This window comes from Chanodichthys erythropterus, chromosome 13 (genome assembly GCF_024489055.1).
Source record: "Chanodichthys erythropterus isolate Z2021 chromosome 13, ASM2448905v1, whole genome shotgun sequence".
Taxonomy (NCBI): Eukaryota; Metazoa; Chordata; class Actinopteri; order Cypriniformes; family Xenocyprididae; genus Chanodichthys; species Chanodichthys erythropterus.
This window is the reverse complement of record NC_090233.1, coordinates 6,049,315-6,076,571: the sequence shown is the minus strand read 5'-3', so window position 1 is coordinate 6,076,571 and position 27,257 is coordinate 6,049,315. Positions and strand designations below refer to the sequence as shown.

Here is a 27,257-nt window from a genome sequence, read left to right as displayed (position 1 = left end):
CATACCTCGGGTCTTTAGTGACCCGGGACATCATTCATTGCCCTCATCCTCCTTCATTTTTTAAGTTAGACATCAACCTTCTTGGTATTCCTCAATCAATTCATTATAAAGAATATAACAAGAAAAAAATCATAAAATTATAAAAGAATGCCTATTTTTGTATTCCTTTTTTTTTTAAATTGTATAGGGTCGCTAATGACCCGAGGTGTGTATGAGTGTACATATATTTTTTCTGCACAACAATAATTGAATCTTAGATGACGGAATAAGTGCAATTCACTTTTATTTCACAAGGAGGCAATGTCTGATACACAATGCTGAGGTGACAACTCATTTAGACAGAAAACGAAATAATGAGAAAAATATGAAACGGCTCAGCGATTTACTGCAGAGCAAGTACTGAACGCAATCAAATATGACTGTAACTGTTACTGGATTGATCTGGTGAAGCTGTTAGTGATCGAAAAATTGATTTTGAAGATGTTGAAAATTATATAGTTTTGAGAATACGTTTGAGATTGCGAATGGGCTCATATTTGCGACCTCGAACAAAACTAGCCCATTATTTGCTGAATTTACTGCGAAATGAGCTCTGACGAGTACAGTGATGATGGCATAAAACATCTGCTCAAACGGTAACAAAATATGCTTTATTTTATTCTTCTGTAATTGTTACTCTTATATCAGAGGAGTTTTATATTATCGCGACCGTTAGAGATCCTTCCGTGTTAGATATAGATCCGGGTCGATAAAGACCCGAATATATAAGAATGATTGGCATTGACATGCATTTGAGGTTTAAAGGATTAGTTCACTTTCAAATGAAAATTAGCCCAAGCTTTACTCACCCTCAAGCCATCCTAGGTGGATATAATAATAATGATAATAATTCCTTATACTTATAGAGCTCTTTTCTGGGTACTCAAAGCGCTTTGCATATGGAAGGGGGAATCTACTCAACCACCACCAATGTGCAGCATCCACTTGGCTGGATGATGTGACGGCAGCCATATTGCGCCAGAACGCCCACCACACACCAGCTTATTGGGAGAGGAGACAGAGTGATAAGGCCAATCAGTATATGGGGATTATTAGGAGGCCATGATTGACAGAGGCCAATGGGCAAATTTGACTTTGACTATATGACTTTCTTCTTTCTGATGAACACAATCAGAGATATTTTAATAAATATCCTGACGCATTCGAGCTTTATAATGTCATTGAACTGATGAATGAAAATGCTTCCATTCATCATAAACGTGTACTCTGCACGGCTCTAGGGGGTTAATAAAGGCCTTCTGAAGCGAAGCGATGCATTTTGTTGTAAGAAAAAATATCCATATTTAACAAGTTTTAAAAACTCTTGCACTTTAAAAACGTATGATACGTCCTAAGCCTTCCCTATCCAACTTACGGAAAAACTTAACTGACGCGACACCAGTTGACACTAGGATGGCTTGAGGGTGAGTAAAGCTTGGGGTAATTTTCATTTGAAAGTGAACTAATCCTTTAACTGCATAATATACTTAAAGGGTACGTTTACATGACAACAAAGTAGTAAAAACTGAAAAGTTTTTCCTTTGCTTTTTTCATGTACAGACAACAAAGTAGTCAAAACTTTCCCTATCCCGATATACGAAAATAATTAAAAATGCTGTATTATACATGTCAGGCCAGTAGTTGGTGATGTCACTTTGTAAAGAAACACTAGGCGCATAGAGACTGAACATGTAATGTGCATGCACATGATATCACAGTTTTCACAAATTTGTGTTTTTGTTGTTTACATGGGGACGATAACGGTATCTTTTTCAAAAACTTGCACTTTGAAACCTGCTTTCAAAAGCTTGCATTTTCAGGCCCCCAAAAAGCCGTTGTTGTGTAAATAAATGGCCAAAATGCGTAAAAAGTTTTCCATTGATAGTTTTAGAATGATGTTGTGTAAACGGCCCCTAAAACAGAGGTCTTCAACCCTGCTCATATGGACCCAAACTCTGCAGGAAAGTGGGTCCCCAGGAGCAGGAGTGATAAAATATAATAATGATAAAATATATCCCACAGAAAGGAAGCTGTTAGGATCTGTGTTTGTTAGTTGCTGTTTATCTGAACAATTCGCCTCTCAGGTGATGCAGTTAAACAAACTTGCCCGCATTCTCCACCAATAAGCTGTTGGAAAACACACCTTGACTCCATGAAGACACCAATATGCTCAAGTTTACTGAAGACAATTCTCGACACTTCCAAAAGTCATAGAAATGAGTAGGAGGATCCAGCTTCAAACTAACTTAGAATACAGAAACACTATATTTCCGTTTTTTTTTTTTTTTTTTTCTCTTGAGGACTCCATAGTTTTGCGGGAGAATGCAAAGTTTCTCGGGGGAACACAGTACTTTTGCAGGGGAAAACAATCACAATAACAGTTTTTAATTACATATATAAAAAATAAATTTAATAAGTAGTATTTAATAAAGTATGGGAAAAAAATCTGTTGATTGAAAAAAAATATATATACAGTGGGTACGGAAAGTATTCAGACACCCTTAAATTTTTCACTCTTTGTTATATTGCAGCCATTTGCTAAAATCATTTAAGTTCCTTTTTTTTTTCCTCATTAATGTACATACAGCACCCCATATTGACAGAAAAACACAGAATTGTTGACATTTTTGCAGATTAGTAAAAAAGAAAAACTGAAATATCACACGGTCCTAAGTATTCAGACCCTTTGCTATGACACTCATATATTTAACTCAGGTGCTGTCCATTTCTTCTGATCATCCTTGAGCTGGTTCTACACATTCATTTGAGTCCAGCTGTGTTTGATTATACTGATTCGGACTTGATTAGGAAAGCCACATACCTGTCTATATAAGACCTTACAGCTCACAGTGCATGTCAGAGCAAATGAGAATCATGAGGTCAAAGGAACTGCCTGAAGAGCTCAGAGACAGAATTGTGGCAAAGCACAGATCTGGCCAAGGTAAAAAAAAAAATTCTGCTGCACTTAAGGTTCCTAAGAGCACAGTGGCCTCCATAATCCTTAAATGGACGTCCAGCCAAATTGAGCTATCGGGGGAGAAGAGCCTTGGTGAGAGAGGTAAAGAAGAACCCAAAGATCACTGTGGCTGAGCTTCAGAGATGCAGTCGGGAGATGGGAGAAAGTTGTAGAAAGTCAACCATCACTGCAGCCCTCCACCAGTCGGGGCTTTATGGCAGAGTGGCCCGACGGAAGCCTCTCCTCAGTGCAAGACACATGAAAGTCCACATGGAGTTTGCCAAGATGGTGAGAAATAAGATTCCCTGGTCTGATGAGACCAAGGTAGAACTTTTTGGCCTTAATTCTAAGCGGTATGTGTGGAGAAAATCAGGTACTGCTCATCACCTGTCCAATACAGTCCCAACAGTGAAGCATAGTGGTGGCAGCATCATGCTGTGGGGGTGTTTTTCAGCTGCAGGGACAGGATGACTGGTTGCAATCGAGGGAAAGATGAATGTGGCCAAGTACAGGGATATCCTGGACAAAAACCTTCTCCAGAGTGCTCAGGACCTCAGACTGGGCCGAAGGTTTACCTTCCAACAAGACAATGACCCTAAGCACACAGCTAAAATAACGAAGGAGTGGCTTCACAACAACTCTGTGACTGTTTTTGAATGGCCCAACCAGAGCCCTGACTTAAACCAAATTGAGCATCTCTGGAGAGACCTAAAAATGGCTGTCCACCAACGTTTACCATCCAACCTGACAGAACTGGAGAGGATCTGCAAGAAGGAATGGCAGAAGATCCCCAAATCCAGGTGTGAAAAACTTGTTGCATCTTTCCAAAAAAGACTATAACTGTATTGGATCAAAAGGGTGCTTCTACTAAATACTGAGCAAAGGGTCTGAATATTTAAGACCATGTGATATTTCAGTTTTTCTTTTTTAATAAATCTGCAAAAATTTTAACAATTCCGTGTTTTTCTGTCAATACGGGGTGTTGTGTGTACAATAATGAGGAAAAAAAATGAACTTAAATGATTTTAGCAAATGGCTGCAATGTAACAAAGAGTGAAAAGTTTAAGGGGGTCTGAATACTTTCCGTACCCACTGTACCTGGCAAATTTGGTCAGAAATGTTAGCTTCTTAGTATTAACTCCATAAACTCTTGCCTAAAAGCAATAGCACACTCACAGTTATACCTTTTGGTGTGATTATCAGCACGGTTGTTATTACCTGATATACTTGTGCCAATGGTCAAATCATAGCCATGCTGATATTAATTTACAATATTACACTTATACATACATTTTTACACTTTTGTTTGTGTAATATTGCAAAATTACTGAAAATTGTGGAAAAGAAAAAGACACGCAATGTTAGAGGAACATCAATCACGTGCATTTACGCACTGTAATAAAAGAGAAAAACATCTCACTGTAAAATGTGGACTTATCTTGCGTTTCCTGATTCATCTTCACTTTATGGTGTTATTTTGCATGTATATACAATAAACAGAAATAACTAGTCTTAAGAAGTTCCTGCTATGGTATTGACCATTTCGGATCCATCACAAATATTAAAATAATAATAATAATAATAAGTTTTAATATTCTAAAGATCAAATAAGTACCTTCATAATCATAGTGGCCACTGTTCCTTTTAGTTTTATGAATCTAATTTAATGTTAAAGGGGTGGTTCAATGCGATTTCACTTTAGTTAGTGTGTAATGTTGCTGCTTGAGCATAAACAGTATCTGCAAAGTTACAGCTCTGAACGTTTAATGCAAACAGAGATATTCTCTTTTAAAGTTATGGCAGTTTATTGCCTACAAAAACGCCCGGTTTGGACTACAACAAGCTTCTTCCCGGGTTGGTGACATCATAAACCCTTGCTAACATAAACACTGCCCCCGGGAACACCCAACAAAGTGGGCGAGGCCATGTGGCGCAGCATAATGAAAGCGGAAGAGTTGTGTTCACTGGACGCGACGCGTCAAAAGATAATAGAAAGCTAGCAAACAGCAGTGACAGCATATCTAAACACAAATACTAAATGAAATACCATTCATAAATGTCCTTTAAAAGCCGCGATTGCAGAGGTTCTGCTTTACCCTCTTCATCTGGGCCTGATTCGGCTCAATTTGATACAGCAATACAGACGCCATTATTTACATTTCCAGCTTAGCGCGTAACTACGAATGGTAAGGGGCGTGGCGTTTCCGGACGCTTCAGTGAATCATGATACACTGGGCCAGCTACCAACCTGCCAACCAATCTGAGCACACTGCGTATTTCGGAGGGAGTGGCTTAATAGAAGCAGGAAGTCAAATGAGCCGTTCATATGACAGTGGAAACAGAGGTGTAGAATAAACGTAAAATATATGAAAAATGCAGCGTTTTCAAAAAAACCCGAAGCATTAAGACATGTTAAACTGCGCCCCAAAAACACAATCAAGCCTAGAAAAAAAACACTGAACCACCCCTTTAAAATTTTCCATTAAGTTTTCATACATAAATTTATTTTGCACTTGCACTTGGGTCACTTGCAAAACATTTAAAATAAGCTTGTTTAACCAATATATATGTGAAAAAATAATATTAATAAAAATGTTCATTCATATCCTGAAGCTTCTAATTAATGTTCATAACAACGTAATCACATTTTGACAGAGCTTATCAGTTATTGTGATTGCAACAGATGCATACTGGGTGGAGATTGATGAAGATGCCAGGTGAGATTCCACCCTGGAGACTGGAACAACCTGTTTGCATGTTTCAGGTAACAGGGGAGGGGCTTACGTCCCAAATACACCTTTAGATCTGCAGAGAGGTCAGGACTTGTTTGATATGTTGGTAGTGTAAACCCGAGGACAGTTCTTCTACCATTTTATGTACTGTATAATGTTTAGACAGAGAAATGTTTGGCTGTTTTATTCATCTTTTTAAAATTGCCCTGGGGCATATCTTAGACTTGACGTACCCTCAAGAGGTTTCCTGTAGGGAAAGACTAACACTTTTATAGCAGTCATATTTGGTTTTGATCATTTGCTTAAACCCGATCTCAGTATGCTGCAGGTGCTTAAGATGGATCTGTCTTCAGGGCTGGTGTTTTATTTATAGAACCAGAGATTAATCAAATATGGTAAGTATGACTTTAATTACTAACTAAGGCTTTTACTGAACAGTTATTGTTTTTAGTATTATTATATTCCTCCTACTGTTATCGTAATAATTCTATCCGATACTGCTTTTTTTTTTTTTTTAAGTTGTTCTGGCCCTTTAAGTCAAATATTGATAGCACCAGACTAATCATGCCAATTTGCATGTTTCTATTTATGTAATGTTGTCTTTTGTATTATTATTACTCCAAACCTCATGTTAAATACTATCAGTGATCAGTTGTAATTATATGTCTTGTGCTGTATAATGTTTTTGCAGGGGAGATTGAGGATAAACTTTCAGCCATTTTTAAAAATGATTTAATGACACAATGACCTGCTTTCTTCTAACCTGCATGTTCACATTGCTCCAGATATTTCTGGCGCCATCTAAAGGTAGTGTACATTTTTAGTATGCATCTGAATTATGATATGTAATTCAAATGGTAACCTGACTTCCCTTCTTAACCTCACAATATAAATATATAAATACTATTTTGTTGCATACAAACACCCTGTAATCGTCAATACATGTTGCCTTGTATATTCATTTGTATTTTTTAAAATTAGTTTGTTTTGTAATTAATGCTGCATCTTTTTTTCTCTTATTTACAGCAATGCTTTTTCCTCCAAAGAACCTGACTGTAGGATTATTGGATTTTAATGCTACAGCTGAATGGCTTCCCGGACAAGGAAACCCTTCTGGCACCAAATATACCTTGGAGTATACAACTGTACAAAACATGTACCTGACTTCTACTCTTTTAATCTATTCTCAGAAAAATGCTTTTCAACCTATTGTCAAATAGATTTTTGTTAATGGTTTATTAATGGTATTTTCACATAGGTCCGGAGGAAAGTGGATTCCGTCTCCAAACTGCACTAACATAGCCATACTGAAATGCGAGCTTACCTTTGATGAGCTCCATTGGCATTATTTTGTAAGGGTCAAGACCACGTTTAAAGGGATGAACTCCAACTGGACAACTACATCAAAGTCTTTCCAGCCATATGGAGACAGTAAGTTCAAATGTATTAAAAGAGGCTTTTAAAATGAATGTCATAAATTGTTTTTGTCAGAAAAGTTCAAATAATGCTCTTCTGAAATGGTTGTGTTTGACTCTCTGTTGGATCTTTCTGTAGCTCGTCTGAGTTCTCCGGATGTAGAGATCTCATCTGAGCAAAATTCCATTAAAATGAATTTTAGTCATAGACTGGAATTAAAACCAGAGATCAAACTGGAATTCCTGCTGTACCTTTTTGAGAAAAGTCCTGCAGGGGAATCAGAGGTAATCACTTACGAAGAATATTTGTTCCAATGTACCATTACCGATTATTAGAGTGAAATTTCAGAATGTTCACAATTTAGAATGGATTACTTAATTGAAATTAGTCCATATTCCCTTATTTTTTAATTTTTTTTTTTAAAGTTTATTCCTCCGATATCAACCTCAGAATCTCCCTACATTGTCCCTAATGTGCCATCTGGAAAGAACTACTGTGTTAGTGTTTCTGCCAGCCATCAACAAGCCTCGAAGAACAACAACTTCAGCACCACCAAATGTACTTTTCTATTAGGTAGTGGATATATTTATATATATTTCTTTTCACAAATGCAGTATAAGATCATTTTTATTTATTGGGGTCTGTAAGATTTTTTTTTGTATAGAAATTAATACTTTTATTCAGCAAGGATGCATTAAATTGATCAAAAGTGACAGTAAAGGCATTTATAATGTTACAAAAGATTTCAAATTTCAAATAAATGCTGTTCATTTCAACTTTATATTCATCAAAGTATCCTGAAAAAAATGTATCATGGTTTCCACAAAAATATTAAGCTGCAAAAAGTTTTCAACAATAATTAGAAATGTTACTTCAGCTACAAATCAGCATATTAGATTGATTTCTAAAGGATCACGTGCCACTGAAGACCAAAGAAATGTCAGCATTGCTATTACAGAAATAAATTAAAATATGAGTTATTTTAAATTGTAATAATATTTCACAATACTATTTTTGATTAAATAAATGCAGCCTTGGTGACGTCTTTTAAAAGCTTACTGACCCCAAACTTTTGAACAGTAGTGTATGTATGTATATTTGTGCTGTATATATGCTAATGTGTCTTTATGTTCTTAAAGATTCTACTAGAAGCTTTGTGCTACTGGTGTGCGTTGTAGCCATTCTGCTGATTACCTTTTCAACTGGGATTGTTGTGACTTTTGGTTGTTTTTATGACATGAGGCTTAAAATCAAGAATCTCCACATTCCAAAAGCCTTGGTATGTACTAGAATACTTTTGATGTTGATCATGTCTTATCTTGACTTGAGAATTTATGTTGCATTTATCATTTATTATATAAGTAATTCACTGCGCATTATTTGAAAGTTTTTTTTGAACATGCACCTTCAAAGTGTTTAATATTTATATATACATATTTATTATGACTATATAAACCCCAAAAATATTTGGACTTAAAAATGCCTGCATTAAATTGCATCATATACAAAATATCAAACCAAGTGAATTCTGCAAACAAATAATGCTAGAGATGTTCTCAGATCTAACTCCACTTTTTCAATATTTTTAACCAACTGGCCAAATGTAAAGCAAATACATTTGTACATATTTAACTGCGGAAACTTTTACCATTGTTGGGCAAAATTTCACGTAATGGCGAAAGATTCCCCATGCAGATTTCACAACAGGTTTAAGTTGGCCGTGTGGATTCCCCTTGCTGACCAGCAGAAAGCTGCTAGGTTTGAAAGTGACTTCTTTGTTAGCAATGCTTCATACATTGCTAAAATATTGACCAGTTTTGGGGAAAGTTACTTTTAAAAGTAATGCATTACTCTCTAAAAAAAGCTGAGTCCACCAAAATTACCCGTAAAAATTTGTCCCAGGAACTTTTCTTCCCCCAGACCTATTGCTAGCTGCATTAACATAGCAGTCTAAAGTACCATGATGATAGTCTGGTGACGTAGGACTGCGCGTGACTTTCCAGTTCCCGCTGGATTTCGTCCTCCGCATATAAGCTTAATATAAGCAAACAACTCTTACTGCACGCACCGCAACTGACTTTAAAAAAAAACAATGGTTGAAATCAAATGCTGTGTGAACTCAACCAATCAGCATGTTCAGCACCCAGGAAGTGTTAATATAAATATAAATATTTTATATATAAATATATTTTTTTCTTAAATATATACATGTATGTGCATGTATTTATATATACATAATTATTATACACAGAACACACACATATATTACGTAACACAGACTTTTATTTTGCAAACGATTAATCGCGATTAATCGTTGTGAAGCCCTAATTTAGATCCTGGTTCCTGCGGTCGAAACACACCCAGTACCACCCCAAAGTTCCTAGTTCTTGGGGAAAGTTCCTGCGTTGGAAACGCAGCTAAAGTAACTAATTGCGTAACTTTTTATGGAAAGTAATGCTTTACATTACTTTTACGTTACTTTTTCTCACCTGGGCTGGGCTTGCTTGTTTTTTTATTTTTTTAATAACAAAGTTCTATTTTTGGCAAATGTAAAGGCCCTTTCACACCAAAATTGAACTTAATAAGCCTCAAGCTGAAGGAAATGCAATGCACAGGAGAAGAATGTTCAGCACTCTTTCTTCAGCAATAAAAATTAAAAAACACAAATGTGATGTTTATATAAAGTCATTTTTGCTTATTAGTATGGTTGAATTGGATCATTGAAGGTCAGCAGCAAAGACATTGGTTAATAAAGTAAGATTAAATACATAAAGTATATTTGTTTAATTTAATATATTTAATTATTGCAGGTTTGTGCAATATTCTGAGATTGCATTTCACTCTTTTTATACATTTTGAGGAATACTGAATCTGTTTTTGAGTGAGATGAGCCTGCTGTCATTTAGTCTAGAACTACAATAACCGTCATGTTCATACAGCGCACACGCCTCTGCACTTACTCACGATTTCCCTCAACATGAGGTCAAGAGAGCTGTCATTCAATACATGGGGGAAAAAGTAACTTGCGTTACTTATTTGAAAAAGTAACTTAGATATTTTGTTGTAAATTTAAACGTAATGCGTTACTTTATTGTTCTTTGAAAAAGTAATTACGTAACTCAATTTACTTGTAATGCTTTACCCCCAACACTAGTATTGACAATAGACAATTCACTTTTTTGCCAGTGAAATTTCTCCCAAATTTTGTGACCACACCTTAAGAGTCAAAATACTTTTTTGGGACACTATATATATGATATGATAAATATTTAGTAATGAATGGTAACACTAATAATGTTTCATTTGTTAACATTAGTTAACTACATTAAAGGGTTAGTCTACCCAAAAATGAAAATAATGTCATTAATTACTCACCCTCATGTCGTTCTACATCCGTAAGACCTTTATTCATCTTCAGAACACAAATTAAGATTTTTTTGATGAAATCCGTTGTCTCAGTGAGGCCTCTATTGCCAGTAATGTAACTGAACCTCTCAAGATCCAGAAAGACATAAGTTAAAACCATTCATGTGACTACAGAGGTTCTACCTTAGTAGAACCGTTTTAAAATCGCCCATCACTAGATTTATTGTTGAAAAGTCGTTATTTTATTTTTTTTTACACAAAAAGTATTCTCATCACTTTATAATATTAAGTTTGAACCACTGTAGTCACGTGAACAATTTAAATATGGCTTTAGAACCTTTCTGGATCTTGAGAGGTTCAGTTACATTGCTGGCAATAGAGGCCTCACTGAGACAACGGATTTCATCAAAAAAATCTTAATTTGTGTTCCGAAGATGAACGAAGGTCTTATGAGTGGAACGACATGAGGGTGAGTAATAAATGACAGAATCATTTCTTTTTTTGGTGAACTAGCCCTTTAACATGAACTAACAAGGTGTAATAAATAAATGCAATGCATGGTTGAAGACAACTATCATTTATAATAATACAGTGTTTGTCCTTTACAGATCTTTATTAAAATAAATAATAGGGTTATAGAACAAACCCCTGAGGAACTCCAAACAATTACAGTTACATTTCCTGTGAACACAGAGGATTATGATTCTGCATTGGAGGAGGAGTATGGCTACCATAAGAGGGAAAACATTACAAATGTAATAATTAACCCATCATCCATTGCCAATGTCAACCCGCCAGAGCAATCTGAGGAGGCTGAGACATCAAATCAGTGTTTATACACACTAGCTACTGATTTGGAACAAAGTCAAGAAAGTGAAATATGCGAGAAGGATAATGATGATATGCATCCAGTTACCCCTGCGTCTTTATGTATTTGTACTTCAAACCATTCAGAATCATCCACATTTCTACAAGCAACTACTGTGAACGTATTTGTGAACTCAGAGGAGGATAGATATTGTGCAGAGGAAACTCCCTGTTCTTCTGGCAATGAATATGAAAGAGAAGTGCCTGCTGAAGAGAAAGAGGAGGAGGAGGAGGAGGAAGAGGAAGATGACCTCTTGTTGGCTGACCACTCCTCAGAGAGTGGCTATGAACCAAGACATGCTATAAATGATTTATGAACCGGAGTTGACCTTTAGACTTCCAAATTTCCACAGACTATATATGAAGGCTCTCAAAGAGGATCTACATATCCTGACCCTACTTCCAAAGGTGGAGTCCACCTGAGCAACCCAAGGAGACATGCAGAACTTGGTGACATAGAAAATCGGCATATTCAAGACATCAGGGAATAACACTTGAGCAGACACTAGCGTTTCCTTTAGGAACCTTTATTTTTAAGAGTTGTCAAGTGAGTCCTGTTGAACAGATTTTGGAATAAGGAAAGCATGCCTACATTAGAAATAAGCTGGAGCTGGACATTCTGCAGCATGTCAGAGTGACGCAACTGGTCACATGACTAACCATCTTGTCAATAAAAGGACACATTGTTGACAGACTCCAGGTGCTACATGAAGCAATTTATGATGCAGTGCAATACCTGACTGACCTGAAGCATTGGACAATTGTATCTATTGTGTATTCTGTGTTGAAAGTCATACAAAACACCATTATTGAAAATTATTGTAGGTATACATTTACACAAAGTGGGTTTAAAAAGTGAAAATGTTTTCATTTCCAGCTTTTAATTGAAGAAATACTAGATTTTAATGTTGTCTTTAACTTAGACCTGGTTTCACAGACAAGGCTTAAGCTAGTCCTAGACTAAAATGCATGTTTGAGCTGTTTTATCTGAAAGCATCTCAAACTAACATATCTTAAAATATGTCAGTGCCATTGTTTTGTCTCAAGATGCACACCAGTAATGTTTTTTTTCTAGGGAACGTTAAACGCCCTAATTAAACTAAGGCCTAATTCTGGCTTAGTCTAAGCCAGACCTTCTGTGAAACCAGGCCTATAGTTCTTAATCTTAATTCCACAGATGAAACTTCTGTGGAAACTTCTCCAAAATCAAAATGACTTGGAAAATAGTCGCTTTAAAGATAAATGGTGGTCACATCAAAAATGGATTTGATTCAGAAGTTTATTGATAAATAAGAAACTTTGGTAACAAGGTTTCATTTGTTAACATAGTTAAAGCTGCTGTCCGTGATATTTGGCCCTCTAGCGGTTAATAAACAGAACTGCACGCGTCTTGTGGAGGAACATTGTAGCCGGAGCTACTTTTCTCCATGCATGTTTATGGCGAGTCACGCAGTTACTGTGATACTCTGCAGCGAGTCCTACCAATCCGGTCTGAAATAGTCCGAATATAAACACTTATTATAAGTGTACTATACTGATTCAGGATAAGTAATAACACGGTGGGGAAAATTGATTCATGTTGTATATTCTCATTATATCATTTTTGTAAATTTTTAACAAAAAAAGTTGCGGACTGCAGCTTTAACTAACTTACTTTACATGAACTAACAATGAAAAACACTTCTAAAGCATTTACTGATCTTAATTTCAGCATTTACTAATACATTTGTAAAATCAAAAGTTCAATCTGTTAACATTATTTAACAGACATGAACAGTTGTTTTTTTTTTAAACTATCATTTACAAAGATTAATAAATACTGTAGAAAATGTGTTGCTCATTGTTATTTAATGTGTTAGGTAATGAGAACTTATTGTAAAGTATTACCGAAAGTTTTAATTTCCTTATTTTTGAAAACATCCCCGCAAGCACTTAAAAAGAGTAGTGTAGTTCCCACAGTTCTTCTATGGAATTCTCAGTTTCTTCTGTCTCTTCCTGTAATTTTAAACTGACTCAATAACAGTGAGATCAGATTTGTGTGTGGGACATACCTTCTGTTGTAAGATTCTCTGTTCAAAGAAAAGTTTCACTGAATTTTTATAGTATTTGTAAAAGTAATGTTTGGAAATTGAAAACTGATATTGGCTACTGGTACACTAAACAAACAAACAAACAAACAAAAAAAGATATATTCATGCAATTTTATTGTGCCAGCTTTATTTTCATGTCATCTCCTTCCATATGTACAGTATGTGAATGTGTTTACGTAACAGGTATTATTATCGTTGGTCATTGCTTGAGAGTGTGAAAGTTTTGTTTACATGAAATACTACTGACTGTAACGCTGCATAATGCCTCACTGAATGCTGTCTTTAATGGTGCTAAGGAGGCAGTTTCCTTTATGATTGAAGAATAATTAACCCCTCCAATAAAAGAATCATGAAAAACACTGATGTTGCTATACATTTATTTTTGTTTACAATTTTGAAGTTGCGAATAAATACTGAAAAACATAAATATGCAATAGTGCCACTATGGAGTAAATATAATTGGTTTCCTTCTATTTACACATTTGGGTGATTATTTACCAATTGCCATTTGTAGAAAAAAGTTAGAAATCTCTCATTGTATTCTCTTCCCTTCTTTTTCATCCACCAGTCAGTCTCCCCCAAACAGAGAAGAGAAAAACCCTTTCCTTCCGTCTTCCCCACGTACACGCAACGACTTGGTGGTGCGTGTGCCTCTTTGAAAGCCTGTCTGTTCCTTGTTTTTTTCCTTTTCCTTCTCTTGTTGTTGGAGTTGAACCTGATGACAGATCACCAGACGCATGTCCTCCTGGAACAGAAACATGTTAGTTAACAAAAGCAAAAGAAGAGCAAACTATTATTTACAATAATATAGTGTTTGTGTGTCCTTTACATTTCGTTATTTTAGGAACTAAAAGGGTCCTAATACTAACTCCTGAGGAACTCCAAATAATTGCCGTAAACGCAGAATACGGTCTCTGTATTTGAGAAAAACATCAAGGACGGCTCTCTGTGCAATGCATAGTAGATATACATTTTCTAAAGAAAATGTGAGTAATCCTTTCTGTGCAAAACACAATGCTAGGATGTTCAGGGTGGTTTCTAGGGCATAACTCTTTAGAAAACAAAATCCAGTAGATACAGTTGTGGTCAGAATTATTGGCACCCTTGGTAAATATGATCAAAGATGACTGTAAAAATAAATCTGCATTGTTTATCCTTTTGATCTTTAATTCATAAAATTAGCAAAAATCTAACCTTTCATTGAAGGAAAATAATTGAAAGTGGCCAAAACACGTTGGCCACAATTATTGGCACCCCTATAATTTTTTATTAGTAAAATATCTCAAGTATATTCCTATTCATATTTACATTATTTTTAGCACCAGGGTGATCATGAACATGAAATTGTCCAGCCATGACTTCCTGTTCCATAGGAGTATAAACAGGAGGAGAAACAAAGGCTAAATTCCCATAATCATTCATCACAATGAGTAAAACCAAAGAATATAGTTCTGATGTGCAGAAAAAGATTGTTGAGCTTCACAAAATAGAAAGTGGCTGTAAGAAAATAGCTGAAGCATTGAAAATCCCCATTTCCACTATCAGGGCAATAATTAAGAAGTTCCAATCAACTAAAGATGTCACAAATCTGCCTGGAAGAGGACGTGTGTCTAAATCATCCTAATGCGCAGTGAGGAGGAGAGTTTGAGTGGCCAAAGACTCTCCAATGATCACAGCTAGAGAATTGCAGAGATTAGTTGAGTCTTGACTCTCAGAAAGCCTAAAAGAAAAAATTATCAAACAGCACCTACATCCCCACAAGTTGTTTGGGAAGGTTTCAAGAAAAATCCTCTGCTCTCATCCAGAAACAGTCTCCAGCATATTCAGTTGTCAGACAACTTCAAATGGGACCAGCTTCTATGGTCAGATGAAACTTAAAAAAAAAAAAGCAGCAAACCCACCAGATGGATTTGGTGCACACATGGATAAAAAATGCCCCATGCCCACAGTTAAATATTCTGCTGGATCTTTAATGTTGTGGGCCTGTTTTTTCTTGATTGCTTCTGCTAGAAATCCTATAATGAGTGAACTGAAGAGAAGAAGCACCAACATGGAGCTGGGAATCTGAAGGATCTGTTGAGATTCTGCATGAAGGAATGATCTCTGATCTCTTGTCAGGTGTTCTTCAAACTCATCAGGCATTATAGAAGAAGACTTAGAGCTGTTATCTTGGCAAAAGCAGGTTGCAAAAAGTACTGAATAAAAGGGTGCCAATAATTGTGGCCAACGTGTTTTGGAGGAAAACATTTATTTCATAATGTGATTTTCCTCCCACTTTCAATTTAACAATGCAGATTTATTTTTACAATCATCTTTGATCATATTTACCAAGGGTGCCAATAATTCTGACCACAACTGTATATCAAAACTGATTAAGAAATCAATTACAAGTTACCAACCTGCCAAGACTCAACTTCCTGTGACAGTGCCACTTTGTGTCTGATGGTGTTCAGAAGCTGCTGGTTGAGTGCATCACGTTCTTGTCGGGCCAAAACGATTTCCTCTTCCAGGACACTTATGGGAGGGAAGAAAAACATTGAGTAGGACAAAACAAAAGTCAATTTCTAGCTGACCACAGACTATTATGCAAAACATCCCCCATTCATGACAGAACATTAGCTTATCACTTAATCTCTGGCATTAAATATGACATACAGAGAACAAACCCACTGAAAGGCACTTTGATCCAGTTCTTACCTATAAGAAGGTTTACCAGGACTGTTACGAAATGGCTTTACCTCCTCCTTCAGCCCTTCTAATTCAGTTTCTTTGGACTGCAGCTGATGAACGAACAAAACATCACATATCCCCTTAGATGAAAACTCTATCTACAAGCATGCTGTTGTGATGACATCGTATTATGTAGCTAACCTCTTTCTGTAACCTTTGAATTTCTTCTTCTTTTTCTTGCAGAATGGCTGAATGGGCTAAAATGGTTTCTTTTGCCTGTTGGAGATCAAAATGAAAACAACCAGTCAGCAGAAATAGAAAGTGATCTGCCCAATCTAAAAGGAGAGCTGGGTCAGGAGAGAAACAAGCACTTACATTCTTAAAACCCAAAGATAGTCCATAGTCAATTCACATTACATGCAGTGCGGTAAACATTTGCTACAAGCTATGCTGAAGCATGCACACCTATCTTTTCACTAAGCAGGGGTTGAGAGCTACCTGGGACTGTTGGATCTCACTCTGAAGTGACAAAGGGAAGCAGGTAGCCTCCCCCAGACTGGCCTCTTCTCCCAAGGCTTGAACCCTTTGCTGTAGGGTACGGTTGACCGTTCGAAGCTGAAACACTGTGCTGTGCTCCTGTTCCAGCTGTGAAAGAGCCAGAGACACCCAGGCTGAAACTCTCTAAGGGTGGATGGACTCTGACCAGCGAAACCTGACCAGCAGTCAAAGCTGTTCCATGAAACCTAGGATGCCCAATTCCCAATTATCTAAATTTGGTGCGATTCAGATAATAGTATGTCACGATAGCCATTTAGTACAATATATCCAGTGGATTTTCTAACGCTGCGTCTGAAATCGAATACTTCTCTACGACCCTGTAGAGTGCAAAAAACACATTATGCCAAACGAATACATAGTAAAGTGTCCATCGAATCTCGGAGGAAGTAGTGGGTCATCTGGGCAATTTTCACCTACTGTTTTTTTTTTATTTTTATTTATTACTATCTTATGAGGCCACAGGAGAGGATTAATCAACAGAAGTGACGCAACTGATGCTGGTAGGTCATGTGAAAGTAACAACATGGCGGATATAAGAAGTCCTAATTACATTCATAGTACCCATATTTATACTATAGTAGTCAAAAATTTGAAGTGGATCAAAAAAAGCTCAAAGTTGTCCTAAGGTAATTTTTAGAAAATAAAAATCAAATTAAATGAAAATATAATATAAATATAATCCCTTTTTTTATTAGGATATTTTATTAGTGCAATGATGGAATGGAGGTGCCACTGATCTACAGTCAGCTTTTCCCATCCCAATAATTGTTTAGGTTTAAGGGTCAAGGTTTGGCTGGTTAGCATAGTCCAGTTAGCCCCTGCTGGTAAATGTTATAACTGCAACATCTTTTTCCATTGACATGCCATTTAAAAATACCCATATATTCAGACTAAATAAAAACTTCTGTAAGCAATATAGATTATAGTTCAAAGGTTTGGGGTTGGTAAGACTGTTTAATGTTTTTAAAAATTGCTCAGCAAGAATGCAAAAATGTACACACCCATTTAGAAGTTTTTAATTTTAGATGCGATTGGTTAAAATGTTTTTCAAATGTATTATTGGTAACACTTTACAATAAGGTTCATTCGTTAAAATTAGTTAATGTATTAACTTACATGAACTAACCATGAGCAATACATTCGTTACTGTATTTGTTCATCTTTGTTAACGTTAGTTCATAAAAATACAGCTGTTCATAGTTTGTTCATGTTACTAACTAATGTTAACTAATGAACCTTATTGTTAAGTGTTACCGTATTATTATTAAATGTAGTATTATTTTTAAATTGTATTGTTTTTAAAAAAAATGATGTTTTACAATGCATTTTATTGGGTTATTTGGTTAATTTGTTGGGGGGTTAGACAGTTTACAGCTGTGCAGCTGACTAATATTTTTTCATGATTCTTTGATGAATAGAAAGTTCAAAAGAACAACATTTATTTTAGATTTATTTTAGATGCGATTGGTTAAAATGTTTTTCAAATGTATTATTGGTATACAATAAGGTTCATTCATTAAAATTAGTTAATGTATTAACTGACATGAACTAACCATGAGCAATACATTCGTTACTGTATTTGTTCATCTTTGTTAACATTAGTTCATAAAAATACAGCTGTTCATAGTTTGTTCATGTTACTAACTAATGTTAACTAATGAACCTTATTGTTAAGTGTTACCGTATTATTATTAAATGTAGTATTATTTTTAAATTGTATTGTTTTTTAAAAAAAATGATGTTTTACAATGCATTTTATTGGGTTATTTGGTTAATTTGTTGGGGGGGGGGGGGGGGTTTAGACAGTTTACAGCTGTGCAGCTGATTAATATTTTTTCATGATTCTTTGATGAATAGAAAGTTCAAAAGAACAACATTTATTTGGAAAGTCTTTACTGTCACTTTTGATCAATCTAATGTATCACATTTCGGTAACACTTTAAAATAAGGTTTCATTGTGGCACTGTGGGAGGGAGGTTTGGGGTGTGATATAGGGTTGTGACATGGAAAAGATTTATTCAGACTAATTTGTATTTTGTATTTTATATTGTTTTGTAAAAACCCAATAAATATAATGTTAAAAAAAATTAAAATAAAATAAGGTTCCAATTGTTAACATTAGTTAACTACATTAGTTAACATTTACTAAGATTAATAAATGCTTTAGAAATATCATTCACTGTTAGTTAATGTTAATTTCAACCTTTACTAATACATTAAGATCAAAAGTTATATCTTGACATTAGTTAATGCTTTGTGAACAAACATGAATATGAACATTTTTATTAACTAACATTAACAAAGGGTAAGAAATGTTGTAAGAATATATTATTCATTGTTAGCTCATGTTGTGTTGCATTAACTAATGTTTACAAATGCGACCTTATTGTAAATTCTAAAAAAAAATAATAATAAATCATACTGATCCCAAACTTTTGAATGGTAGTGCATATACATGGCTGATATTTCATCATATTAAAGTGAATATTTTACTAGTGCTTCATTATTTTTGGAGGACTTAAAAGCATGAAATGGACTTCCCAAAAGTACTGGAAATGGGTGTATGTAGATGAGGACAAGTCCTGGTGCAGCTTCACAAAATGCTAGATCGAATGTTGATTGCAGTGAGTAAATTCTATTTATATGTGGTATTTATATGACAGACAATTACACACAGATTCCCTCTCTCTCCTTCTGCTATGTGCTCTCCTGCCATCATCAGGCACATCCTCCTCACCTCAGTTTCTTTATCTTTCAGGCTGGTCTGTAGCTCAATCACCCTCTCTCTTAATTCATCCCTCTCAGATCTCAGCCGGTCGTTGTCTTCTTGAGTTGACTTCAGTCGTTCATCCATACGAATACAGCGCTCTTTCAGGACCCTGTTCTATGGTACAAGATTAGTGAAAAATAATAGACAGAAACAGTGAATCAACAAACTTTCTTTGATTAGTTTGCCATAAATCAAAGTTGATAATCTCATAATATCAGCCGATTAATTGGCTCAGCAGATACAGTGCTCAGTGTAAATGAGTACACCCCCTTTGAAAAGTAGCAATATCTCAATGAACACAAAAACAATATACAAAATGTTGACAAGATTAAGTTTAATATAACATCTGTTTAACTTATAACATGAAATTAAAGTTAATAATATAACTTAGATGACACATTTTTCAGTTTTACTCAAATTAGGGTGATGTAAAAATGAGTACACCCCACAACAAAAACCACTACATCTAGTACTTTGTATGGCCTCCATGATTTTTAATGACAGCACAAAGTCTTCTAGTTATGGAATGAACAAGTTTGCAACATCTATCTTTTTCCATTCTTCAAGAATGACCTCTTTTAGAGACTGGATGCTGGATGAGGAGTGATGCTCAACTTGTCTCTTCAGAATTCCCCATAGGTGTTTGACTGGGTTCAGATCAGGAGCCAGAATCACTTTCACCCTGTTCTTCTTCAGAAATCCGTCAGTCGTAGATGCGTGTTTAGGATCATGTTGGAAAAGTGCACGACAACCAAGTGCACAGATTGATGGTAGCATCTTCTCTTTCAGTATAGAGCAGTACATCTGTAAATCCATGATGCCATCAATGAAATGCACCAGCAGCACTCATGCAGCCCCACATAAGGACACTGACACCACCATGTTTCACTGTAGGCACCGTGCATTTTTCTTTGTATTCCTCACCTCTGCAACGCCATACAGTTTTGAATCCATCAGTTCCAGAAACATTTATCTTGGTCTCATCACTCCAGAGTATAGAGTCCCAGTAGTCTTCATCTTTGTCAGCATGGGTCCTGGCTAACTCTAGGTGGGCTTTTTTGTGCCTGGGCTTTAGAAGAGGCTTCTTTCGTGGACGGCACCCATGCATGCCATTCCTCTGCAGTGTACACCATATTGTGTCACAGGAAATAGTCACCCCAGTTTGGCTTTCTACTTCTTCAGATAACTGCAGTGAACTTGCATGCTGATTTTCTTCAACCCTTCTCATCAGAAGACGCTCCTGTCGAGGTTTTAACTTCCGTGGACGACCTGGACGTCTCTGTGAGATGGTCGCAGTTCCATCTTTTTAACATTTTTGTACCACTTTTGCTACAGTATTCTGACTGATAAGTAAAGCTTTGCTGATCTTCTTGTAGCCTTCACCTTTCTGGAGTAAAGAAATTATTTTCTTTCTCAGGTCTTGTGACATTTCTCTTCCATGTGGTGCCATTGCTGACAGCATGAAATGGGAAGGGGTTTTAACACCCTTTTATAGTCAACTGTCTGATGGACACCTGTGTAATGAATAATTAGACTCACCTGTGGTTGAATTCTTGTTAGACATTTGTAGTCTAAAATTTAGCTTTGCTCCAGAGACTTTCAGTGGGGTGTACTCATTTTTGCATCACAATAATTTGAGTAAAACTGAAAATTTGGTTCTCTAAGTTATATTATTAACCTTACTTTCATGTTATAAGTTAAACAGATGTTATATTAAACTTAGTCTTGTCAACATTTTGGAAATTGTCTTTGTGTTCATTGAGATATTGTTTAAAATGTTACTTTTCAAAGGGGGTGTACTTATTTATGCTGAGCACTAATACTACTTTGGATCACAACTTTCTGTATATACCTCTGCTTGCAGACTGTCCAATCTTGCAGAGTTTATGGATTTGCTGAAACTTGTATCCTCCATTTCTTCTCTCAAACCTCGAAGCTCAGTGCGCAAAGTGTGCTCTAAAGCCACCGCCTGGATGAAAGAAAGTGGGGGGAAATATGTATCATCTCTGACTGCTTCTGACATTAGACAGATGCCTAAACCCACTGATCTACATTCCAGCCGTGTATTTAACTTTATCAGTGTTACTACGTCACTAGACACATCCACCCACTACAGCTGAATGCCTCTGAAAAGATTTGCAAGAAGTTGTTAAAACCAGGAAACTGGGGAATTAAAGCTCCTGATTGGTCACCTCTGCCAGCTGTTCCACAAGTTTTTGGTTGTGGTTGGACAGCTGAGTGAGTTGCTCGCTCTCCTCACGGCGCCGGTCACGACTCTGAACGTGTTTTTGTTCCAGCTGCGCACGCAATGCTGTGATGTCAGCCTGTAGTTCTGCTTCCCGCTGACTTGCCTCAAGGTCCCGCACCTCCAGACGTCGCTGCACCACGTGTTTCTCCTGCTGCGTAGCCTGTTGCACATCAAACTTTGTAATTCACACACTTTAAAAGAGTTCCTTAATGATGTAATAAGATCGACATAGAATCATATCTACCTAAATGGCCTTTTATGCTGATTTGTTTATTTTGAGGTTCTTGAAGGTATTTTTTCACCTGTGTTAGGTGGTATAATGGGTATAACGTAACTACATAACAGAAACTATTAAGCAGCAAAAAGGGTTCTGCTGTTTTAACAAGCCAAAACACTATTTGGGACCTGCACAAACACCTTCGGAATGAAGAGCCACAATAAACTATTACTGTTGTTGCTTCTTAAGTAACCATTTCACTATGCAGAAAATATAAACACTCAAAATCAAGAGTATTTTCCTCAAATATTTTTATTTTTTGTACTTCTTTTCAAGCAAGTCCTCTAGTAGACTGTTGCCAGTGTTTAGCTTTAAGTGAGTCAAGAAATTATGCTACCGTTTAAACATTTGGGTCCTTTCTGAGTAAAAGTATTAATTTCTTAAAGTCCCCCTGTAGTCAATCATTTTATCCCTTAAAATTCATCTTTGATCACCAAAATGATATGTTCAAATTTTTTTAACGCTGAAAAAAAAAATATTCATGCCTTAAAATAGCTTGAATGTAACTCTACACCCTTGCTTCATTTAGTATATGCAAATATATGAATATGCTAATGAGCCCCGCCTACATTCATTCGCACAAGCTCAGAGATCCATTCAGTCAACTAGCTGCACAATGGTATCGCTTTTTACAACGTCGGACACATAACGGTAATTAATGATTGGCCTTTTGCTTGACTACATTGATCAAACAGCTAATAATGTATTGCTAATGTTACTCGACTCCATTGCTTCAGAGTGGTCATAGTTAATGATATGCTAAAGCCTGCCAAAAATGTGGTTTGAAATCGCTGGTGTTGACGTGATTGGTTACAAAATAGTTTGTGATGTAAGAAACACCAGCGATTTCAAACCCCATTTTTGAAACTGTCTTTAGATCACTGCAGTTTTAAAGACAAAATTCTCAGCAATGGTGTTGACTTATGAATTTGTACATGGTTTATCTTAAAAGATATTAAAAACACCACATAGACATATAAACAACATTAAAAACTTGATTTTCACCACAGGGGGACTTTAACAAAAATAATGACACCACATTTTTGAATGGTAGTGTACATCAAATTTATAAAAATCTTTTAAATATTTTTTCCATTACAATAATAAATAATTAGATGTAAAAGTAAAATAGACACATTTTGGGATGTAAAGCCAGGAAAGATTTTAGGTATTATTTTGACGGTTCTTTTAAACATTTTGTAGTGTTATACAATGGATTTAATTTGGTTATTTGTTATTTTTCTTGTGATTATATGCCGTTATTTATTCTTCATATAATGACTTGAAGTAGCAGCAATGTATCATGTATGTGTACAGCATCATAGAGACAAATTTCAATACAGTATAAAAAAAAGTATATTTCAATTAAATTCTAAAAATTCCCTTAGCTAAATAAAAAAAAACCAGTGTAGATTGTTAACCAAACAAGAAATCAGACTCAAATGGTGCGAACATTTGTTAACTCATCATATAAACAAACATGGTAACTGTATAGACTGTTAGTTCACCCAAAAATGAAATTTCTGACATCAAGTACTCACCCTCATGTCAGTCCAAACCTGTAAGGGTGAACCACGTGACTACAGTGGTTCACCCTTAAAGGAACACTCCACTTTTTTTGAAAATAGGCTAATTTTCCAACTCCCCTAGAGTTAAACAGTTGAGTTTTACCATTTTCGAATGAGTTTTACTATACTCTCATTCAGGCGTAATAATCAAGGATCTTTGCGGCCGTTCCATGGCTGCAGCAGTGCAATGATATTACGCAGCGCCCGTGAGCCCCTGCTTGCACAGGGAACGTGCCAACGTCCAACAATAATAATGACTTTATTCAACAATATTTCTTCTGTGTCATTCTCCTATGCTGTTTACGTTCAGCACTTCCAGGTTCTATGACTCAGAATTGGCCGACGCTGTTCACATGAGCAGCATGATGCATGCGTGTGATGCTGACGCAGGAGCCGGTCAATAATGAGTCGGCGTTCTGACATAGTAGATCCTGGAAGCGCTGAACATAAAAAGAATGACAGGGAGGAGATGGAATTGATGAATAAATCGTTACTTTTGGTTTGTTTTTGTGCACAAAAAGTATTCTCATCATTTCATAACATTAAGGTTAAAGGTGCCATCGAACGTTTTTTTTACAAGATGTAATATAAGTCTAAGGTGTCCCCTGAATGTGTCTGAATTTTCAGCTCAAAATACCCCATAGATTTTTTAAATTAATTTTTTAACCTATTTTGAGGCATAATTATAAATGCGCCAATTCAGGCTGTGGCCCCTTTAATTGCTCGCGCTCTCCGCTCCCTCCCGAGCTCTCGACTCTATCATTGCATAAACAAAGTTCACACAGCTAATATAACCCTCAAAATGGATCTTTACAAAGTGTTCGTCATGCATGCTGCGTGCATACATTGGATTATGTGAGTATTGTATTTATTTGGATGTTTACATTTGATTCTGAATGAGTTTGAGGCTGTGCTCTGTGGATAACGGCTAATGCTACACTGTTGGAGAGATTTATAAAAGAATGAAGTTGTGTTTATGAATTATACAGACTGCAAGTGATTAAAAATGAAAATAACGACGGCTCTTGTCTCTGTGAATACAGTAAGAAACGATGGTAACTTTAACCACATTTAACAGTACATTAGCAACATGCTAACGAAACATTTAGAAAGACAGTTTACAAATACCACTAAAAATATCATGATATCATGAATCATGTCAGTTATTATTGCTCCATCTGCCATTTTTCGCTATTGTTCTTGCTTGCTTACCTAGTCTGATGATTCAGCTGTGCACAGATCCAGACGTTAATACTGGCTGCCCTTGTCTAATGCCTTGAACATGGGCTGGCATATGCAAATATTGGGGGCGTACATATTAATGATCCTGACTGTTGCGTAACAGTCGGTGTTATGTTAAGATTCGCCTGTTCTTCGGAGGTCTTTTAAACAAATGAGATTTATATAAGAAGGAGGAAACAATGGAGTTTGAGACTCACTGTATGTAATTTCCATGTACTGAACTCTTGTTATTTAACTATGCCAAGGTAAATTCAATTTTTAATTCTAGGGCACCTTTAAACTACTCTAGTCACATGGACTATTTAATGATTTCTTTTCTACCTCTCTGGGGTTTGAAAGGTGCAATGATGTTGCTGCCTATATGTGGTTCAGAAACCTCTCGGATTTCATCAAAAATATCTTAATTTGTTTTCCAAATATGAACGAAGGTCTTACGGGTTTGGAACAATATGAGGGTGAGTAATAAATGACAGAAATTTAATTTATGGATGAACTAACCCTTTGAGGTCTGCTCACACCAAGAAAGATAACCAAAAAAATTACTATATCAATAACAATATTAGTGTCCACACACCAGCAGTGTGTTGTTTTTTATTTGTTTTTGTTTTTTTTATAAGTGTGCGTCCAGTTACCATATGTTGTCCGCTGCTTTAAATGCTTGAACTTGTTAAAGTCAGGTGGATTCTGATTGGCTGTCACTGTTTTATTATTTTATCAACTGGAAAAAAATTATTTTGAAAGTGATTCTAACGATGATCATTCCTTTGTGTTGTTATCGTTATAGCTGTGATGTGGACTTCCCAATATTAATTGAATTAGAATGATTATTAAAACTTAGTTATTGTTATAGGGGCCTTTATAGAGACTCCATCACTTTTGACAAAAGTCATCCACATTCATACCTCCATCTCCCTTTCCATCTGCTCGATCTGAGCAGCCAGCTCCTCATTTTTCTCCAGCAAAGCTTGGCCCACTTCAGCTGCCAAAATCAGGTCTTTTTCCAGCAGAGAAGGGCTGCTGTCATCCTGAGGTGAGGCGAGAAGATCATCTGGTCCTATTGTAGGAGCCATGATCCGGTGACTGGAGGAAGAGTGTGAAGAAGAGAAGGGGAAGAAAGAATCCTCCAGGATGGGAGAGGGCAAGTTCTCCTTCTTGGATGTAAACATTGGTTCGTCTCTTGAGTTCACGGCTGAGCAGGACTCCCAGTGACCGTCCTGATAGTCAAATGTTGTTTATCTGCATCTTTCCCAATCTAAATGCCTGGGTTTTCTTTAAATTTAACAAAAACACACCGGACACGTGTTATGTTCTTCTTGTGAACTCAGTTGGTTTTGTATATCCTTCAAAAACTGATCAACCCTAGTGTGTGTCACATGTAAGGTGTATTTGAGGCTGAAAGTTCCTCCAAGGGTGGAATCGTCAGTTGATTTATTGTTTGCTTTATCTTAAATCTTCCTTATAAATCTCCCTATGAACAAAAACATGTTGGAACAGGTGACAATTGTGTTGGAACTCACCCTGAAATTTATGACACAATGTAGATGTATTCATTTACAATATCTAATCCTCCTGGACTGTAAAGAGCTTGGATTTCTTCCCTACATGCGTGTCTTTACAAACAACACATTATCCAGAACTACCTTGGGACATTTCTATTGTTGTCTAGGAGCTTCTTTTGTAGACATGACCAGCATAACAAAGTTTCAGTGTTTCTCTCACATTCCAGTAGTCATTCAAGACTCCTCAGTGACCCAGTGACTACACCCTTTACAATTGGCTAAACAGGTTTTAAAGAGCACAGGTGTCTGAGACATAGGTGACTCTAACCTCCTTAAATCTAAAATGCAGATATTTCATCACCATTACAGTATATAAAGCATAGCTGAAAAGTGTTTTCCTGGAATTAAACAGGCTGCTTCCCTGTCTGTGATTATAATGGAGGAAACATAAACATGACATAAATGGATGTCATGTAAACAGAACCTCTGTTTAAAGTGGTTATTACTAACATAATGTTGTAGTTATGACACTGAAATTGTTGAATCAACTACAGCGTTAGTCTAATGTAGTGTAATTAAAACAACCCAAACAGTTCGTATCAACTTCACTGCAATTAAAAGCTTAATTAAAAGACTTAAGAACTTGAAAGAGTGTGTTATATTCAAAATAGTTTTCTTTTAAAGTCAGAAAGCGTCTGCTAATAGTATAAATGTCTCTATTCAGAACAAGTAATGCTTTGTTTTTCCAATTCCTACCTTGGAAGTTCCTGCTCCAAACTTAGCATGAAAGGTGACAGGGAGGTACTACTAGTCGCCTTGGAAGCGCTGCTGTAAAGCTAATTTAGCCACACCTTCTCATTGCGTCATCAGTTTAATGGGAGGAGCCGAGTACCTACAAGCAGGGTAGGTGTCACTGACGTCAGACGTTCAGGTGAGATAGTTTGGAACTAAAAATAAAA

At 36.2% G+C, this 27,257-nt stretch overlaps 2 protein-coding genes across 4 annotated transcripts; one reads left to right on the top strand and one right to left on the bottom strand.

Moving 5' to 3' along the window:
* The first annotated feature begins 6,470 nt into the window (after positions 1 to 6,470).
* crfb12 (cytokine receptor family member B12) lies at positions 6,471 to 12,222 on the top strand. Its single transcript, XM_067408313.1, has 7 exons — positions 6,471 to 6,534; positions 6,754 to 6,883; positions 6,986 to 7,158; positions 7,282 to 7,427; positions 7,569 to 7,716; positions 8,283 to 8,422; positions 11,118 to 12,222. Exons 1-7 carry the CDS (start codon positions 6,471 to 6,473, stop codon positions 11,691 to 11,693), a joined length of 1,377 nt encoding a protein of 458 aa, XP_067264414.1. The 3' UTR covers positions 11,694 to 12,222.
* Positions 12,223 to 13,547: 1,325 nt separating this feature from the next.
* On the bottom strand, positions 13,548 to 27,114 carry bicdl2 (BICD family like cargo adaptor 2). 3 transcript variants are annotated; one of them, XM_067406972.1, is made up of 10 exons: positions 27,055 to 27,114; positions 25,702 to 26,267; positions 21,657 to 21,872; positions 21,317 to 21,433; positions 19,432 to 19,578; positions 16,635 to 16,781; positions 16,338 to 16,412; positions 16,164 to 16,246; positions 15,866 to 15,980; positions 13,548 to 14,211 (listed from the first exon to the last, which is right to left on the bottom strand). In XM_067406972.1, the coding sequence occupies exons 2-10, from the start codon at positions 25,963 to 25,965 to the stop codon at positions 14,035 to 14,037; spliced, it is 1,341 nt and encodes a 446-aa protein (XP_067263073.1). In that variant the 5' UTR covers positions 25,966 to 26,267; positions 27,055 to 27,114; the 3' UTR covers positions 13,548 to 14,034. The 3 variants fall into 3 exon arrangements, with proteins under 3 accessions (XP_067263073.1, XP_067263074.1, XP_067263075.1); XM_067406973.1 differs by having other exon boundaries at positions 25,702 to 26,068; positions 27,055 to 27,088; XM_067406974.1 differs by lacking the exon at positions 16,635 to 16,781.
* Positions 27,115 to 27,257: the final 143 nt, after the last annotated feature.